The sequence below is a fragment of the Candoia aspera genome, chromosome 13, assembly GCF_035149785.1.
Source record: "Candoia aspera isolate rCanAsp1 chromosome 13, rCanAsp1.hap2, whole genome shotgun sequence".
Lineage (NCBI taxonomy): Eukaryota > Metazoa > Chordata > Lepidosauria > Squamata > Boidae > Candoia > Candoia aspera.
The window spans coordinates 339323-360516 of NC_086165.1; the positions used below are offsets into that span (position 1 = coordinate 339323).

Sequence of the window (21194 nt, forward strand, 5' to 3'; positions counted from 1 at the left end):
ATCTGACCAAGTATTGTGTTGGAGCGAATGGACTCCAGTCATTTTCACCAGGAATGTTTGAGTTGTTCCCTGTGGACCACCTCATGGTACATCTCTAAGTGAACATGCTTCTCCATCCATACTTGAATTACAGCTTTTCTGGCATGAGAAGAGTACCTTTCAGTTGGGCTAATGTGATACTGGCTTCAGGATGAAAGCATTATAATAAGCAGGTACACCTCGGTGGTCATTGTTGTGGCATGGTGTCCCAGCCGTGACTGATATCTTGTTCAACGTACATAATTTTGTATTGTAATAGATAAGGCAGTTGGAAGTAGCTCGCTTGACTCAGGTATTAAGGTATTACTGTATAAAAACACTAACTTGGAATAGTGACTGCAGTTGTAAAGCAAAGATAGATCCTGTTAGGATTCTTTTGCACTAATTTTACCTCTTGCCTACATTTGATTTAGTAATTAATAAAGCTCAGTCTTCAATACTGGAATGTTTATATTTTATACTTCGCCTGTATTAAGTACTGGACTTTATTAGTACCTTGACTTTCTAGGCTCAAATATTGTATGAGTAATATTTGAAAGTAGAATAAGTGAACAGTAATTTCTTTACTATGTGTTATTTCACTTGAAATCCTATTAATTGAATTAATACCTACAATCAAAATGAATTGCCTCTCTAAGTAAATTCATCTGCAAAATTAGTTGACCCTCATCTGCACATACCAATCACCCTCTTTCACAAACCACTCATATTCAGAAATGGAAGTCAGTGCATTTGTGAGCTTTGGTGAGGAGAGAAGGAAAGAGAAGGCGAGGAACAAACCTGGATAGAGAGGAGGCAAGAAGAAGAAATAACTGGGTAGAAGTAGGGAAAAGGGAAAGAGAACCTGTTTAGGTCGTAGAAGTGTGTGCGTGTGTGTTTAATCAAATGAACAGCCCTGCCCTAATTTTCAAAGGAATTCATGCTTTGTGTATCAGATGTCTATAGCTCATTGTACCTCATGCTAATTCTTTCTACACAAAAGCTTCTCAGTTAATATAAGAGGTTCTACCCAGTTTGTCTAGTAACATATGGCTGCGAGAGCTGGACCATAAGGAAGGCTGAGAGAAGGAAGATCGATGCTTTTGAACTGTGGTGTTGGAGAAAAATTCTGAGAGTGCCTTGGACTGCAAGAAGATCAAACCAGTCCATCCTCCAGGAAATAAAGCCAGACTGCTCACTTGAGGGAATGGTATTAAAGGCAAAACTGAAATACTTTGGCCACATAATGAGAAAACAGGACACCCTGGAGAAGATGCTGATGCTAGGGAGAGTGGAGGGCAAAAGGAAGAGGGGCCGCCCAAGGGCAAGGTGGATGGATGATATTCTAGAGGTGATGGACTCGTCCCTGGGGGAGCTGGGGGTGTTGACGACTGACAGGCAGCTCTGGCGTGGGCTGGTCCATGAAGTCACGAAGAGTCAGAAGCGACTAAACAAATAAACAACAACACCCAGTTTGTCAGCAATTATTGGGAAAAAAATTATGTCAGTTTTCAAGCAGTCCTTTAAAATATTAACAATCACCCCTGTAATCCACTTGGGTAAACAAAATCAGTAGTATCTCCTTGAAGGCTACATAGGAATTACGCTGGTAAAATTTCAAGTCAGGATTCTTAGGCTTCTAGATTAATTCCTTCACTGTCATCTAAACTATAATATATTTAGCTGTGTAATAGTGTATATCACAACGTTCCTGATTTTTTCTACTCTCATGGGTTGACTAATCAAACTATATACAGAAGTTTCGTATATTATTCCTTAAACATGCCATTTATGCCTTGCTGTACTGGGGCAGCTTTCAGCATTAGAGGTATAACTTGCTCTTTCATGGAATGAAATGTTGATTAAAGAAGTTTCTTTTTAGTGGTGTAGTATGTTATATCGCAGTTTGTTAGCAGAGTTTGAAAAAAATCTTCAAGTGAGATGTAATTCCTGGATATATTGTTTCAGAAGCCAGAAACAGCATTTCAAGCAATGGCTTACAGTCTCGGGGGGTGGGGGGACAGCTTTCCTTTGGTGAAACAGCAAAATAAGTAACTAAAAATGATAACCAATATATGAAGTATTAGGATTGTTCTCCTATGTATATACCATGCTTTTCCCTTTTGGGATACCAACTTTATTTCAAGTGCAGAAAAGAATCAAGATATAGTGAGCCAAAGAAATTAAGGCATGAGGTAAAAAGAAAAGAAAATATAGCTAAATATTGCTATTCTTATTTATGTTTACTTATGTTTATATATAACTATTTCATTGTAAAATTATATACTATGCATCACCATGTTATGGCACTGGCCACTTAAAAAAAATCTAACGTTCAGTAACTAGCACAATAGAAATAATCAACTAGATGGGCGGGTGGGGGGGGAACTTGCTTCTCAACAGGAATCTGAGGAGGGCCAGCTTAGCTGCTATCAGCAATTTTTTCTGTACTACAAAAGGCCATCATGAAAAAAGCAGTACAGTATCAGTTGTTGATTTTAAAGGTATAATAGCAGGATAGCAAGAAACAAAGGCTTTGTGAACTTACTCCCAGGGTAAATGAATATAGGATTGCAACCTTAATCTTACACAGTCTATATCTAGTTCAAAAAGAACAACAACAACTGATAGAACTGAAATAAAACAGAATCATGTTATTTCAGGTGAATAAGTGCTGAAGACTTCAAGCTGCATTTGAGAATAATGTATAGCACTTCAAATGTTTTAAAAATTTACCTAGAGCATAACATTTAAGTTGGTCCACGTGTAATCATAAAAAGGGAAACTTATTGAAATTAACCAGATTTCTATTAATTCTGACTAATTTTAGTCTCATTGATTCTTGTGGATATATTAAGGATGACTGCATCAGTCTTCATGCCAGTCTGCGTAGAGGTGATGGCATGAGCAGTTAGTTCCATACTCTGGGGACATGCTAGTTTACCCCTGCAAGGATATTTTCATGCTTGTATCATCATTTTTGCTGTTAAACATGACGTGAAGTTGCTGGGAGAAATCATCTGACGTTTTAGATCTGGATGTCATGTACATGCTAATAATAGCTACATGTCATTTTTATAAACATGCGGGAGTATCTTCATCAGAAACTAGTAGTAGGAAGCTGTGGGCCATTGGATGAAAGTGCATCATAGTTTGTTAGATGTTAGGCCAGCTTTGGTGGTGTGATCAGAACTTCATGAGCCTGGGCCCTGTGTTGCTTCTGGTAAAACAGGTGGTATTAATAAGAGTGCTCTTTAATTGTCTTACTATTTTTCTTGAAGGTGGGGAACTAATATACCATACTGATAAAAGGGGTATAATGAAAGAGGGTTCAGCCTTCAGCCTAGAATGGGTGAGAGGAAACAGAGTTTGCCGCCCTAAAATTGCCTCTATATAGGTATCTCATTTGAAGGGAGAGTAGTCACTGGAACTCTTGCATTATAACTTCTACCTTCATTTCTACCATTAATTGGAACTCTTGGATTCTCATTCTTGCGATAGACTGTTTTCTGTCCAGACTGCAGAGGGAAGTCTGAGAAGTTGGAAGATACAGCTAGTGCAGATGTCCACAGGTTAGCTTCTCGTGACTGCAAAAATATGAGTATAAAACTACACCGCCAGCCCTTAATTTCCTGATCCCAGTTCCAAGTGCTGGGAGTTGCCTTCCTAAAGCACTTTGCATCTTGGGACTAGGGTATTTGGAGACTGCCTCTGCTTGCATGAAACAGTGTACACCAGGATCTTCCGATCAGCTTTTGTTCCATTGCCTCCTGTAGATAAAGACCATTGGATGTTGGAAGGCAGGGCTTTGCTGCAGGTGCCCTGCTTCATTGAAAGCATCTCCCTGATGACCATACGAAGGGTGATACAACTTGCCAATTTTGGTTCAGTGTTGCAGTTGGCTGAGGAAAACGTTCAGTAAACCTATGATTCCAAATGCTCTTCAGGAGTACAGCTGGTTGTCTGATTCTTCACTACCACCACCACCACCACCATCTAAGGGGCTGGCTGTTAATGGTAGCTGCAAACTGGTTTTGGAAACTATTCTCAAGTGAAATAGGCGCTTGTTGGATAGCTGGGGCCTGTTGGGGGGGTGGGGATGGGGGTATATAAGGTGGGTTTTTTGCTGGAAATTCCCTCTAGCAGAACTAGTTTATGATGCTTCGTGCTTGATTATCTGGTTATTTTGGGCTTCCATTAAAAATACTTAACTGAAGAAGTAATTTAAAAAAGGGGAAATGTTTCCTCTTTGGCTTTGAAAGTTTTGACGTTAAAGGGCTTTTGGAAAGCCTTGTTAAATGAAAGAAAACAATACCATCTTTAGGTACAGTATCTTAAAGACGGAACTTTGGTCAGATGTGTGGAATGTTGCTTTAAGCTGGAGGGGCATAACGAAAATAGGGTAGTTAACATTGGAAACGAGAGTTTTCAGAAATACCGGTTCTCTTTATATAGATATTGCATAATTATAAAAGCAAAGTTCGTGACATTCATAAAAATGTAATACTAAAAATGTAATATTAATATATAAAACTATATATTAATGTAGAAAAAATCTGGTGTTCTGGTAAAGCAAAGTGGAGATTCTTTATAGCTGTTCTTTTAAAATACTAATATTATAACTTGTTATATTCATGCCTATTTAAGGTTATGGCTGCTTTAAATAGCCCAGTTTTTACTCACTGAAAAGCCATGTTGCTAAATTCTTCATTTAATTAAAAGGTGTCAATATGAAAATATTTTTAATTACTTAAACATCTCTGCATATAAATATAAGAAGTGGATTATGGTATGCAAAAGTTTATTTGTGTTAGCTTTGATAGTGCTGTAGGACGTTACTGATTGCAATGGTCGAAGTTCAAGTTTGACTTCGAGTTGATCTGTTAAAACTCAACAATGGCACATTTGAGTGGTTTTGGATAAACCAGTTGACTTGTCTGTGGTCTTGACTGAGTGGATAGCAAGGATCAGTCTGTTTAGATAACTATTCTTGGGCAGATTCAAACAGTAAAAAATGTTCCTGTAGAACTGACTTTCTATAGTAAAATCTACTTTTGCAGGAAGCATCATTGCCAATGAGAAGAGAATGATCCATCAGACAGCTTCTGGGTTTCTCTTGGAATTGGGTTGTATTGTGACTTACTAATGGATGTGTGTTAAAACTGTTCGATAAGATATTATATTAAATTGGAAAAGTTGCTGTAAATAGAGAACATAACTTTTATAGCCTTTGTTTTTTAGAAATGCTGAAGTTCTGGCATATTCACTTCCCTGTTAGAACTGTTTTCCATTTTTTCTATCACAAACCTCCAAACAAAGGCAAATGTGGATTCATTAGCGACCAAAGTCGATTCCTTGTTTTCTGTCAGGCAGATTTTAATGTTGCTGAGGGATTCAGTGAGAGAGGATGGTGTGGGTATAATTTTAGTTCTTAAAGCAATCACAAGAGTCTGTGGGCAGTGGGGAAAGTCTCGTCTTCAGAAGTGTGTGGGGAAAATTGAATTTCCAAGCCATGGTACACTAGTGACTTTTTGTGGTATCTTGAATATTTGAAGTATAATTAACAGATGGCTTCTTCTGTCATGTACACTGGAAAAGAAATACTGTGTTCCAATGAAAGTCTGAAAGGAATAAAAGGTACTAGATGGAGCCATTCAAAGATTTTTGTCCATGCAAGAGGGGCTGTTTAAGGATATATATTGTTTATACAAGAAATTGCATGTGAATCTTCTGATTGCAGACATTAATATGCTTATCACTAATTAATGTACCAGGTGGAAGCCAGTTGCTTAAGAGAAATTCTGTTTTGAAGAAAGTGTTTAAGAAAATAATCCAGGTTCTATTAAGTGCTCTAAGTATTACACATGGAATTAAGTGGGATTGCAAAGGTGTATTGTTTTCTAAGAGATGACTCTAATACAGCCTTCCCTAACCTGGCACTCATCAGATATTTGGGAGCTGTAGTTTCCTGAATTCCTGTCTGCCCTAGCTTTTAGTCATGCTGCCTAGGAAGTCTGAGAACTGTTGGATCCAGGTTGAGAAAGACGATTGTAACCCAGCATTCCATGAGAATTACACAGTTCTTCCTCCCTCTTTCAAATGTTCATATAAAGCTAGCAATTAGGGTATTATCTCGTGTAGGATGAGTCTTTATCTCTTAGCTCTCATTTGAGTTGTAATTTTAATATCTGCACCAATTATTTTGGCATCACTTGAGATTTAAGCACTTAAACTAATACCATGTCTGATAGGGGGTTTTGTTTACTTTTCTTGGAAGATTTAGGATTTTGAGCCTGTAAATTCCCCTCACCTGGGGATGCTGCCATTAAAAAATTCTATTTGTTGCTGTCTCCATCTGCTTGCAGGGAACAACTGTACCCAAGCGTCTTGGATGATATAGAAGAACTCCATGAAAGAGAATAAGCAAGTAAGATATAACCCCACCTCACCTCTAACATAGAAGCAATAGAACTGGAAAGTGCAGAATGGCTTCTGAGGAGAGAGACTTGTGAAAAGGGACAGGAAGTTTAACATCAGACCCTGTGATCTAAAAAAAAAAAGTTTTATTAGTGTTGGGCATAGGATTCAGGTAAAATTGAAGGCAAGAGAAAATACATGCATCACCTATGACATTAGTTTAATTATCTTCTCACCCTCAAAATATAATTACAAACTACATTTGAAATTCGAGAGAATTTCAAAAAGAAATTGTGATGATATATGACTAGCATTTCAAAGAAAATTAAGCATGTTCTACTTTCTCACCAAATCACATTATTTTGTGTTTTTTCTTTATTTGTTTACTGGGATTTATATGCTGCTCCAATCAAGGAAGATTTTGCCAGGGAAGGAACATGATTAAAGACTATCTTAGGTAAAGGGCAAAGGTTTCCCTTGACATTAAGTCCAGTCGTGTCCGACTCTAGGGGGCAGTGCTCATCTCCGTTTCAAAGCCAAAGAGCCAGCGTTTGTCCGTAGACACTTCCTCCGTGGTCATGTGGCTGGCATGACTACACGGAACGCCGTTACCTGCCCGCCGAAGCGGTACCTATTAATCTACTCACATTTGCATGTTTTCGAACTGCTAGGTTGGCAGGAGCTGGGACTAGCAACGGGAGCTCACCCCATCACGCGGATTCGAACCGCCGACCTTCTGATCGGCAAGCTCAGCGGTTTAACCCGCAGCACCACCGCTTCCCTAAAGACTATCTTACTGTTAGATAATTTTATGGTCTTCAAGGAAGCATGTCAGTATGGTGGATAATGCCATCATATAAAACATTTGTGACATAGAGGAGCTCAAGCTCATTAAGGATCTACTTGGATTGAAACAAGGAATGTTTATCTAAATCCATGTACATTTTATTTCGCTTTCACTGGAATTAATGTGGCAAGATCCATATGGACAATAATAGGTTGCAAGTAGAATGTTGACTGTTTTAGCCACGAAAAACTCAATATGGAAAAATTAAATTTTAGCTGTAGCTGCTAAATCTTTTTTAAGTTACTTCAGATAACATTCTGATTTTTTTTTTCTAACTGACTTTGGTTGACTGTTTTGGCAGTTTATTCAGCTTATTTGGACTATTTAGTTATTTGGGATCATGGTTCAATTGCTATTTGTGAACTTTTGCAGTTGCTAGAGGCTTTGGAAGAAATGATTGAAACTCCTATGCAAATAAACTATAAGAAGTTGAAGAAAGTTGATAACATAAATAGTTAACATGAATTTCATGTGAGCTTTGGGATAATGAGCATGAATGTTGTGCTTTTGTAAAACAATGGAAGTTTGCTTTGAACAATATAAAATTAATTTTTTTTTATTTTATAATGAAATCAGTACAATAGAGAATTCTATTTTGGGTATATCTGACACTTCAGAGAATGTTTGGTAATGTTTGGTTGCAGTTGCCTTGGTGGTAGAAATAAACTTCAGGCATTGGAACCCTGACCTGGTTCTTCTGTGTTTTGAGCCAAAAGTCAAAGAATTGGTAACTTGACCTTAGATTGATGGTTGTGGATAAAGATGTTCTGCTTAGCTACATCCCTAACATTTGAAACCCATCAAGACGGAAGAATGGAGCATTTTTCACTCATATGGGATGATAAAAGAAACTAATGACAATTGGATGAATAAATCTGTGCCTGATTTGCAGCAGTGGATTGCTGATATGTTTGACCTGTCAATATTTAATGTCTTGTGGGGCAGGAGCCACAGGAACAAGGTAGATGAGCAATTGGGTCAGTTTTGGGAGTGTTTTGTTTATGAAGTAATTTTGCAGAGCCTTTTTTCCCTTTTTTGAAAACTTTGATAGTATATTATTTTGTCAATACTATTATAGCTCTGCATACTTTTTTCTTGTTAATCTGTTTGCTTTAATAAAAAAAACTCGCTGGAATGGAGGAGGTTTTGAACTTATGGACTACTTTTTGCTGGGATGACACTGTTTGATGTGTATATGTTTCTGTGTCTGGAAAGGATCATTTAGGCCATTATATTTGGTTTTCGTCTGCTGTAGTTGGGCTTTGACCGACAAAAGGCAGTTGCATCTCCTCAATGAAACCAGTACTTCTATGAAATAAGTTCAAGTATACCTTTATGCCTCAGTAGGCAAATAATTTTGATGCCGGTTAAGGGGTTGCAAGGTTCTTCCTTCTGTCCCTAACACTGTTTCAGTAGCTATTATGTTAGTTTACTTGGGCCATTTCTCGTCTTTTCTTACTCACAGTAGCCCTTGCATTCCATTGTAATTCCCTTGGAGAGCGGGACAAGTGAGAAGACGGATGGGTTTTGCTGCAACATTAAGATACCTGCTGGATGGAAAATACTGTAACAGTACTGTTATAACCTGTTAAGAGCATCAGTTAAAGTACTTCTAGGCTGCTTATAAAGGAAAAAAACAAATCTAGGTGGCTTACATAAGTAAATCTGATTGATTGTAAAGGTAAAACCCAGGAACAGTCCAGTGAAATGCAAAATAAGAAGAAGAAAGAAGGAAGCAGGTGGATTTTCACAGCTTTCCTAAAAACTCATAATCATGGGACTTGATAGAATATTGCTTATTGGAAAGTGTGTTATTTGGGTTGGGTGCAGTTGATAGCAAAGCCAATAGCCTTTTTTTTGGCGGGGGGCATTACGGCTTTGGGTCTGGTTTGCCATAAAGCAGTAAGAAAGCAATTTAGGAAAGAAAACAATACTTTGACGTTATTATTTGCATGACACTGAAAGACTGTTTTCAAACTATTCTCAGCAGATGAACCTGATCACTAAAATATTTAAGGGTGTAAAAAATGAACTCTCACCTGAGGATGATTACAATAAAATCATGGCTCATTTTGTGAACCAGGAATGTATTAACAGCGCTTTTCATTTTTCCATATTCTGATTTTTGCGTGATCACTTAATAAATCAGTTAATCAGTTTTGGGAGAAGACTACCTACTGATCCTGTTCAAATCCTTAAGGATGTAGGCTGATTGAATATGAGAATTGTGTGAGTGTGAAATGATTTCTTTGGCTTATTTCCTCCTGTTTGTGAAAGTTGTTAAGTAAACTAGGGAATACCTGACTAGGATTTATTTATAATTTTTATCGGCCCGTGATCTTTGATTTCTTTTCCTAGCCACCTAGAATTTGAAGTTGATATTTGTTCTTGGCATCAAACACTGACAAATTAAGGGTCCTTGTTTTGTTGTTCTCTTATATCCATCTCTAAGACCAGTCAGACTGAAAGTATGAAGAAGGGATCTCTCTTCTGCTGAAATCCCGTGTCCTTGGAACAGAATTATTTTATAGTCTGCCAAGTCCAACTGCAACAGATTTTTAGCAAAGGTCTCATATTTGTCCTGCTTTCTGTGGATTTCCCTTAAAGTACATTTTAATAGAGCTACATTAGTTTATTTTGGGAATGAGATGGATGTTTTGTTTTTGCTTGTGGCTTTTATTTTTGAAATCCGTTGCTTGTAATCTAACTTGTGAACTGTTGTAAAAGGGTTTGTTTGCTTTTTTTTAACTTTGAAAAAGAGACACAAACCTGAGGCCTAGGACTGCATGTATTTCTCTAATGCCTTGATAGCAGCCTTGATCTGTGACTTGATCGAGTAAGGTTTCTGACTCTTGAAGACCACTTGAAAAGAATATGATACAGCAATACAGTAGAGTACTCCTTCATGTTTATAAGTTAGCTGTAACACAACTAAGTGTATGTTTTTAACTGCTTTTTGTTTTGTATTTAAATTTATAATACATTTAAATAGATAAGAATATTATAATAATGCAATATGGAATTGACTTTCTACCTGAAATCTGTATCTTCTGAGTTTACAATGTAAACAATTTAGAACATTTTGTCACACTGCTTTGTAAATTCAGTCATATGTCCATTGTTGGCTCTGTTAACTGCATTTGTTCTTTACCACATTGAAGTGTAGAGTTGTAACTTCTCACAAAATTTGTCTTCCTTAGTCAGCTGTTAGCTTCCTTATTTAATAATTTATGGGAGAATTAAATAGCACTATCTTTTCTCAAGGAAAGCCTTCATTCCTCTGTTCTTGCTAGCATTCTTTGTTGTTATAGCTTTTGTTCTGATACACTAATCATGGCAACCTGGAAGATCCACTGTGTTCAATTTGTAAGCATTCCTAGCATCTTTTAATCTCCCCCTTTCCAAAATTGCTGTATTCTGGAAACTCAGAAAGATACATTGCTTTAATTAACAAAAATGCTTTTTGTGTGATTTTAATCGTACTGTATACAAATATTTTTATTTTTATTTTAAGAATTACTATGCTGCTCTTTAATATAAATGTATGCAAGGTAATTTACAATGCAAACTTTTAGAACATATATAATTATTAAGTTAGGTTAAAAGCTTAGGAAAATAAAATTATTTTTACTTAGAATTTTCCCTTGTAGCAAAACTTGTTGGTCCTGTGTTTTCCCAAACATAAATGAGAAACAGTTTATTATACTGGGAAATCTTCTGGTTAATGGAATTTGGAAGCATTTTCTTCTTCCAAAAAAGCTTCAGAAGGCCAAGATCAGTAGTTCCATAACTTTTCTTGTAAGATTTGGCAATCTCCAGAGAAACAATTAGTTGTCTTCAAATCCTGGTCACAGAAAACCCATTCTTAGACTTTTCTTGTGTTACTTTGCTTTGATTTTGTACTCTTTGAATGATACAGTTTTGTACTAATGTTGATGAATAATAGAAATGACTTGGGCAAAATCTCATTTCATCTTTGACTGTAATTAACTAAATAACTATAGGAATTATCATCTTCCCATTTATGTCCCAGTAGCGTGTAGGCTATTAGTGTCATCTTGCTTGTTCTGGTCACTTTCCTTCTTCTGCCAATAGTGGCAGTTTGCCTGTTCATAAACAGTTCTGTAAATTCACAAATTATGGCAAGAAAAATTATTATTAGTATTAATTACATGTATATACCTCCAAATCACTACAGACTCTGGGAGGTTTACAGATAACGTACATAAGAAACCATCTACAATAAACATACAAGATATAAATACACAAGAAACAGATATTAACGACATAGAAGCATAGCAAAGAGAGCCATGTTAGTCTGTGGTGGCAAAAAATCAGGAGGCTGGTGGCACCTTTTCTGACTAAAATTGCATTAAATGCATTAAAGTGCTACCGGGCTCCTGATAATTCTTGTCACAATACCCACAGTTTTTCTATGTGATGATCTCCATACCCAAGAGCTTGGCTTTCCTTGTATTGCATTTTGTTCACACAAGGAAGAAAGGCAGTCATACTAATATTAATACATTTAGTATTAGAAACATGCTTGATGGAATGTCTCTCCTAGTGGAATCTTGCTTGCATCTATACAAGCTACAGATACTAATTTTAGCACTATTTTTTTCTCTATACAGTGTATTTAATCAAGTCTATACATAGGTTTTGCAAGCCTTTTAAAATGTATTGTTTTCTTTCTTTGCACTGAATAGCAAAGATCTTTGTGTTCGCTGTGGTGGTCATTTTGCCTTGTCTTTGGGAGAAAAGAATCTGATATGCCAAGGATGACTTCTGTCTTTGTTGGTGCCAGCCACTACATTTCCTCACTTCTTGGACCAAGTACAATAAAATCGCTACATCATTGTCAGCTGCAAAATGTGGCAAAGTTGTAATGGACTTTGGCTCTGGGAAATGTTTTGGAAAATTGGCCTTGTATAATGATAACATGCTACTGTGATCATATGGTGGGATTCCATTGCTTTTGTAACTTACAGAGTTGTGTTTCTCACTCAACGAATTACATTTCTTTGTGCTTTTTGAGTATGTCCTGCATACAGTATTACTGTATAAAGAGGATTCTCAAAACCAAGTCATTTGTTGTGTCACATTTTTCTCTTGGAAAAAAGTAATTCATTGACATAAGATTTTGTACCAATTTTATATAAATTTTAGCATAGGTGTTAGATCCTTTTTACCCACAAGGGTCCTGTTATGTATCCAGGCAAGTTAGAGGAAGAATAAAAGTTACTAATAGTTACCAGGCGTAAAATCAGCCTCCTTTATGGAGCTTGAAAGTGAAGCAACTGAACACTATTTTTTAAAATATGATGAATGTAGATCCAGAGAATTCCTGTCTTGTAGTTTCGTTCTTAGTATATTGGAAAGTGCTGTCAAAAGCAATAAGGCTGTGCAGGACTTTGGATGTTTTTTCCAGAATGGTATTTCAGAGCCCATGGGGCTAACATGCAGCACTTGTCTGCAACTCCTCTTCTTTAAAGAAGCCATGCCTTTTCCCAGAATTCTGCAGCTGCCTTGCATCCTAGGGAAGAACGTCCCTGATTTAAAGTGTGTCATTCATGTTCTCACTTGCTCTGAGGCACCTCTTTGGAATTCAGTTCAAAGATGTTGCAGAGCCCTAGGAAGCATGCAAAACAACAAGCTAGTTAAAGATGAATCGGCACAGTCCCACCACTAAATGTTTTTTTACTTCCAAAAAGCATTTGACAGAGAAGAGAACAAGGAAGTATTGAGTTTTATAACATTTGTGAATGATTTGCAACCAGGCTAGACTATGAAATATGCAAGATCACAGATATTACTAGGTGGCTGATGGATTGAAAGGAAATATGTACAAAGAGTAGCTTCACAAACTGGCTTAGTAGTCATCAACAGGCAAATGTGATTCAGTGTAACTAAGCTTAAAACAAATTTTGTGAGAATACATCCTCACTTAATGTATGTTGCCATCTAGATTGGGTGTGAATAGTCAGAAGAAAGCTTCCCTGGGGAATCTTTTGGGTGCTTTCAGGAGATTGAGAGTTGAGCATAATTGCAGCTCATGATTTCCCCTGATCTTTGCATTTTATTATATGGCATGTGCTTTCTTTCCACTGATAGGTATGGAAGAACGAGCAGGGGCGATGTCTTGGGGAACAAGTGGTCAGTCAAATCCTTCATATGAACCTACAAGGGTAAGAGTGTAATTTAACTGTGTTGATTACAGGAATGTCCAGTATTTGAGCACTTTCTTGAACATGTATTTGTCTTAGAGTGCTTTTAATGGACAACTCTCAGTTACTTCCTAACATGAATAATTAATCACCAGGTGAGGTACAGGATAGGGACACTTGTGAACAGATCTGAAAAAGGTGTTACAGCAGCTGCACAGGTTTGGGGCTGAGAGGCTTGAATCAAGAGTTCATCGCTGGGCAAAGAGGGCCATCCCTCAGCTTCCCCCCATTTTCTCGTGAAAATATTTTCCTCTTCCATCAAAACGTACGTGCCCCAACCAAAATACAGATGTTAGGGTTTCACTGAAAGAGCTTATTGATGGATCACTCTGCTATATTTAATGACAAAATGGCGAACTTGCTTATTGCCATTATGTTCTATTTATACAAGTCTAGTAAAGCCATAGAATTAATCCTTGTATGGAAGTCAGTAATCTAGCATGCTTGTTTGAAATAGTTTGCGTCGTGTTCAACAAGACAACAGTTTTCACTACTAGGGTTAAATGATTTTAAATTGTTAGTTTAACTGAGCACAAGCCTATGAAGGATGGAAGAAAGTAGGGACCAGTGCCCCTCCAGATGTTTTTGAATTACAATTCCCAACAGCCTCAATTACTATGATTAATTATCAGGAATACTAGGAAATTTTAATTCAGTGGTATCTTTTGGACTAGAGGTTCATCAGCCTTCTTGTAGAATGTGTTTCAGAAGGTTCAGACAAAAAATGACAAGCTTAACTCTCTTGAAGGGTACTCTGATAACAAGAATTGTAACGTCTCCCTAGCTAGCTAACACAAGGGGAATCCCAGCTGCACTTTCGATATTTGTGGCCAACACTACAGCATCAAGCCCTGATTATGACTTTTTTATTTTTCATGAGAGTTCATATACTCTTTTCCTAAAGGTTAGCAAGTACTTTTTGAGATAAGCTGGTTGTAAACAAGTCACCACATGCTTAATCATAGAAGGCCTTAGGAGCTATAACTGTACATCAGGACAGCATGGGTCTTAGGCTGCATGGGTGCTTCAGATCACTAGTTTCTCTGAGAGCACCAAGTATATTGCCAAAATAATTTGTACAGTTATTCATGATATGAGGTACTCGCCAAAACAGGCCACTGACCAGCCTATTAGTTGGTTTTGGTTTTCTTCTGATTATGGTTATCTTTGTTCATTTAGAAATGTAAAGGTTGGTTGGTCATCCTAAGTGTTTTTTCTCTTACAGGAAAATGGCAGCCTTCTTGGAAAAAACTCAGATATCTCAACAGCATTGGAGAAGCTGAAACATGAGGAGGTGGGATTTGCTGCTTGTGTGTGTGTGATTCTCTTCCTTTATATTTTTACTCTCTCCCTCTCCCTCTCCCTGAAATGTCAAATGGAAAACTTTCCTGACTCTACAGGTTGCCTAGCAAATCAGTAGAATGAAGAAATAGCACCCAGTACTAGTACATATGTGAGAGAATCCTGCTAGAGAGAGAGGCCTGTTGACCATTTTGTCCCTTGCTGCAGATGTTGCTTATTGTGGCTCCATTAAGTGCTTAGCTAACCCTGCTACTTGCAGAGGAGAAACATCTTAATGGCTGCAGCAGTTGCTTCCCTTTCTGCCTTCCTTTTGACCAGCTGGTCTAATGGAGAAGGTTCTATTTTAGTCAAGGGGCAGACTCAGATAGGGTAGGCACAGGGGAAGGGCCCAATTCAGGAATTGTGCATTAATTTGGCATGCAGAACATCTGGCCCTGCAGTATTGGGGCAGTCAAGATGAATCCAGGCAAAGTTTTATGTAGGTGACTGGAAGTCTTGCTGGCTGAAGAGGGAAGGACAGGTAATGGTCAGTGAGAGCAGTTCATGCTTGGATTCCTGAAATGTCTGCTTTTAGAGATGGGATAGTCCTGGATTAGATAGATGGAGTAATAGGCAGGTATTAATTGATTACATTTATATGACAATTAATTACAGACTTACAGTGTTTTTAGTAACAATCAACAGCAAAACATCTGCAATATAGAATCAACAATTAAAACATCCAACATAAAAATATAGGATAAAACATAACAGATGGAGTCAACCAATTTACATAATAAATATGCATACTGCTATTGATATTAATTAGTGATATTATTACTGCTAATAAAGGATTACTACTAATCAAGGTGATGACAGCATACTATCTAATGGTCTCCAGAAGAGCTTCCAAAAACTGAGTATAACTGTCCATTTCTTTTTTTTTAAATGATGAAAATTAGGGATGTGTTCTATTACTCCAAAACTATCACATTAGTTATATAGGAAGCCACCCAAAGACTGCAAATTATAGATGCGTTCTGTGCAAAATATTTTCTTCTTAAAACATTGTGCTGGGTTTGAACATAAAAGAAACTATATACTGTGACCTCATTTTCTGGGCAGCTGCTGCTCCATGCTACCTGTCAGACGGGACCAGGTCATAGTTGCTAGAGGACACCCTTATGGTCATAAGCAAGTTTTGTTGTTTATTCGTTTAGTCGCTTCCGACTCTTCGTGACTTCATGGACCAGCCCACGCCAGAGCTTCCTGTCGGTCGTCAACACCCCCAGCTCCCCCAGGGACGAGTCCGTCACCTCTAGAATATCATCCATCCATCTTGCCCTTGGTCGGCCCCTCTTCCTTTTGCCTTCCACTCTCCCTAGCATTAGCATCTTCTCCAGGGTGTCCTGTCTTCTCATTATGTGGCCAAAGTATTTCAGTTTTGCCTTTAATATCATTCCCTCAAGTGAGCAGTCTGGCTTTATTTCCTGGAGGATGGACTGGTTGGATCTTCTTGCAGTCCAAGGCACTCTCAGAATTTTCCTCCAACACCACAGTTCAAAAGCATCGATCTTCCTTCGCTCAGCCTTCCTTATGGTCCAGCTCTCACAGCCATATGTTACTACAGGGAACACCATTGCTTTAACTATGCGGGCCTTTGTTGTCAGTGTGATGTTTCTGCTCTTAACTATTTTATCGAGATTTGTCATTGCTCTTCTCCCAAGGATTAAGCGTCTTCTGATTTCCTGACTGCAGTCAGCATCTGCAGTAATCTTCGCACCTAGGAATACAAAGTCTTTCACTGCTTCTACATTTTCTCCCTCTATTTGCCAGTTATCAATCAAGCTGGTTGCCATAATCTTGGTTTTCTTCAGGTTTAGCTGCAAGCCAGCTTTTGCACTTTCTTCTTTCACCTTCATCATAAGGCTCCTCAGTTCCTCTTCGCTTTCAGCCATCAAAGTGGTATCATCTGCATATCTGAGATTGTTAATGTTTCTTCCAGAGATTTTAACTCCAGCCTTGAATTCCTCAAGCCCAGCTTGTCGCATGATGTGTTCTGCATACAAGTTGAATAGGTAGGGTGAGAGTATACAGCCCTGCCGTACTCCTTTCCCAATCTTAAACCAGTCCGTTGTTCCGTGGTCTGTTCTTACTGTTGCTACTTGGTCGTTATACAGATTCTTCAGGAGGCAGACAAGATGACTTGGTATCCCCATACCACTAAGAACTTGCCACAATTTGTTATGGTCCACACAGTCAAAGGCTTTAGAATAGTCAATAAAACAGAAATAGATGTTTTTCTGAAACTCCCTGGCTTTTTCCATTATCCAGCGGATATTGGCAATTTGGTCTCTAGTTCCTCTGCCTTTTCTAAACCCAGCTTGTACATCTGGCAATTCTCGCTCCATGAATTGCTGAAGTCTACCTTGCAGGATCTTGAGCATTACCTTACTGGCATGTGAAATGAGTGCCACTGTTCGATAGTTTGAACATTCTTTAGTGTTTCCCTTTTTTGGTATGGGGATATAAGTTGATTTTTTCCAATCTGATGGCCATTCTTGTGTTTTCCAAATTTGCTGGCATATAGCATGCATTACCTTGACAGCATCATCTTGCAAGATTTTGAACAGTTCAGCTGGGATGCCGTCGTCTCCTGCTGCCTTGTTATTAGCAATGCTTCTTAAGGCCCACTCAACCTCACTCTTCAGGATGTCTGGCTCTAGCTCACTGACCACACCGTCAAAGCTATCCCCGATATTGTTATCCTTCCTATACAGGTCTTCTGTATATTCTTGCCACCTTTTCTTGATCTCTTCTTCTTCTGTTAGGTCCTTGCCATCTTTGTTTTTGATCATACCCATTTTTGCCTGGAATTTACCTCCAATGTTTCTAATTTTCTGGAAGAGGTCTCTTGTCCTTCCTATTCTATTGTCTTCTTCCACTTCCGCGCATTGCTTGTTTAAAAATAATTCCTTATCTCTTCTGGCTAACCTCTGGAATTTTGCATTTAATTGGGCATATCTCCCCCTATCACTGTTGCCTTTTGCTTTCCTTCTTTCTTGGGCTACTTCTAATGTCTCAGCAGACAGCCATTTTGCCTTCTTGGTTTTCTCTTTCTTTGGGATGTATTTTGTTGCCGCCTCCTGAACAATGCTGCCAACTTCTCTCCAGAGTTCTTCCGGGACCCTATCTACTAAGTCCAGTCCCTTAAATCGATTGCTCACCTCCACTGCATATTCCTTAGGAATATTAGTGAGCTCATATCTAGCTGATCTGTGGGTCTTCCCTAATCTCTTTAGTCTCATCCTAAATTGTGCAAGAAGAAGTTCGTGATCTGAACTACAGTCAGCTCCAGGCCTTGTTTTTACCGACTACAGATGTCCGCCACCTTTGGCTGCAAAGGATGTAATCAATCTGATTTCGGTGTTGTCCATCTGGTGAAGTCCATGTATAAAGCCGTCTCTTAGGTTGTTGGAAGAGAGTGTTTGTTATGCAGAGCGAATTGTCTTGGCAAAATTCTATCAGCCTATGTCCTGCTTCATTTTGTTCTCCCAGGCCATACTTTCCTGTAATTCGAGGTGTCATTTGACTGCCCACCTTAGCATTCCAGTCTCCTGTGATGAAAATAACATCTCTTTTAGGCGTGTTGTCCAGTAGGTGCTGCAGATCCTCATAGAACTGCTCTACTTCAGCTTCTTCAGCATTTGTGGTTGGGGCGTATATTTGGATCACTGTGATGTTAGATGGCTTGCCCTGAATTCGAATTGAGATCATTCTGTCGTTTTTTGGGTTGTATCCAAGCACTGCTTTAGCCACTTTACTATTAATTATGAAGGCTACTCCATTTCTTCTGTGGTCCTCTTGTCCACAGTAGTAGATCTGGTGGTCATTTGATGTGAAGTGGCCCATTCCAGTCCATTTCAGTTCACTGACGCCCAGAATGTCTATCTTTAATCTTGACATCTCACCAATAACCACATCCAATTTGCCCTGGCTCATAGATCTTACATTCCAGGTTCCGATGGTGTGTTGATCCTTAGAACATCGGATTCGCCGTTCACCACCAGCACCGTCGGCCGCTAGCCGTCCTTTCGGCTTTGAGCTAGCTGCGTCATCACGTCTGGGGCTAGTTGAGCTCATCCTCTGTTCCTCCCCAGTAGCATTTTGACCATCTTACGACCTGGGGGTCTCATCTTCCGATGGTATACCGACATATCTCTGGTTGTACTGATCCATTTAGTTTTCACGGCAAGAATACTGGGGTGGGTTGCCATTACCTTCCCCAGGGATCGCATTTAGTCTGACCTCTCTGTCATGACCTTCCCGTCTTGGGTGGCCCTTCACGGTTTAGCTCATGGCATCATTGAGGTGCTCAAGCTCCAGCACCACGACAAGGTAACGATCCTTTGCTGAAGCATAAGCAAGTACCAATGTCATAATGATTTTTCCTGAGTGCTTGTCATATATGTATTGCTGATTCTGAAGTGGATAAAGTGGAGGAATCTTCTGGGCCTGCCAGGTAAATATAAAGACAAGCATAGCAGGAAGTTGTGACATGCATCCATGAGCAGTTGTAGGGTTTTGACAGCAACATTAGTTGCTGGCATTCCGGTGAGGACTCATGGTGAACTAGACATCTCCGAGGGAGCGGAGGTGGCATTGAAATGAGATCGGCGGCCAGATGGCAGTTTCTGACCAGCCACATCTCTCCAGATAAAGGAAAGATCATGAGATTGCCTACTTGTACTCCAGACAGCTGCTCCTCATGAGTAAACTGTAGGAACTGAGGTTTCTGCAGCTGGCTCGTGAGTTGAGTGACTGGGAGTCAAAGGATTTCCATCTAAGCTCACAGCCGCAATGTAGCCTTATGGACACAAAGTTCTGCCAAGCCTTATTTCTTAATCACTTTTGGAAATTGCACATTCATTGTTTTTCGATTGACAAGTTTTACAGGAGACACTGGGTGAGTTCCCTTTAATCCTTAATGAAAAAATATTAAAAGATAAGTTTAAGGACATAAAAAAATCTTTTTTCTGAAATGTGGCAAAAGGGTGATTAAAACGTTGATTTTGGAAAGTTATAAACGGACTGGGGGTCCAGATGGATTTGAAGTAAGATTTTGAAATTGGTCGTGGGAATCCTTCCCGTGGGAAAATGCTGCTGTTTTGAATTCTTGAAAGCAAACATGATAGGATGGGAATTTGAACATTAGACACTAGAGGGAACTAAAGATTACAGTTAAAGGAGAAGAAAACTTAAATTTGACTTACTGACACAGAATGGAGCAAAATACTTTTAATACCGGATGTATTTGAGGATATTTGTGAGCAGTGGATCCAGACGTTAACCCAAAAAGTGTCTGCTATTGTAGATAGGTAGATGGCTTTTAAGGGTTGCTGGAGAAGAGGAACAGGGTTTGTTGGGCAGGACTGAGACTGATGGGAAAGTGGATTTGAAAATGATGGGCTGCAAGAGGGATATAGAAAAAGATGTTATGCTGGATATACAAATGAAACCGGCTGATGTCTTAATAATTGAAAGGGATGTGCAAGGGGCAAACCGAAAGAGTGATTTGGATAACTTTCTTATATTGGATCTACAAAAGAGATCCATTAAAGTTCAGAAGGATTTTGGGAGAAGAGACAAAAAAAAGAAAACAAGCTCTAGGGCATTATTTGAAGGGATTAAAGAACAAGATTGTTAAAAGTAAAAGGAAGGAATATAAAATGGGTTTATTTGATCAAGGTTAAAATAGATATGTTGTTATTTTCTGGCAACCCTTAATGAACTTTTGCTGGCCAGGACTGAATGATGAGGCTGTAAGGGTCTGTTTATAGATAAGAGAAACGGGACGAAGAGATTTTTTGCTGTATTTTAAAGGAAGGGTTAGGTTGTTAAAATTGTTTATACTTGTGACGAAGGGGGAAGTTACTTCTTTCTATATTTGTTTTCCTCTGCTATTTTTTACTTTTTTATTTTTCTAACTACTGTATATTTTTTTCTGTACTTTCTATTTTTTATTTTTCTTTTGTTTTTTGTAGTTTGTATTAGTTTTTATCCATTTAACTATAATATTTAATAAAATTGTTATTTAAAAAAAGATCCTTAGTTGCTGGCCTTGTGATTGAACTGACAGCACAACTGCAAAGATAGAGAGACCTGTTTCAGTCCCATTAATGTCACCTTCAGTGCAAGCCCCAATCTGGAAAATGATAAATGTTTAGTGATTGAGGTTTCTAGTCCTCTGGGATTCTGGTGATTTCTTGTTTTGGAGGTCAGAGCAATTCTCTCTTTTGCATCTTCTCTTAGATGTTCCTTTACATTTTTTGGTACAAAGAATTTCAAACAAGTGAAATGAAGGTTTCTGCGAAGATACTGATAATTATTAATAGTAGACTTCT

At 38.4% G+C, this 21194-nt stretch overlaps 1 protein-coding gene across 6 annotated transcripts in view; it reads left to right on the top strand.

Moving 5' to 3' along the window:
* The window catches only part of TCF12 (transcription factor 12), a 108413-nt gene that overhangs the window by 12160 nt on the left and 75059 nt on the right, over positions 1–21194 (top strand). For 5 of the 6 annotated variants that reach the window (XM_063314499.1, XM_063314501.1, XM_063314503.1 and 2 more), the window contains exons 3-4: positions 13397–13470; positions 14735–14803. In XM_063314499.1, coding sequence (XP_063170569.1) covers positions 13397–13470; positions 14735–14803 — 143 coding nt within the window. Of the gene's footprint in view, positions 1–6427; positions 6446–13396; positions 13471–14734; positions 14804–21194 lie in introns of those variants that run through there. The other variant, XM_063314502.1, reaches the window with a different exon arrangement.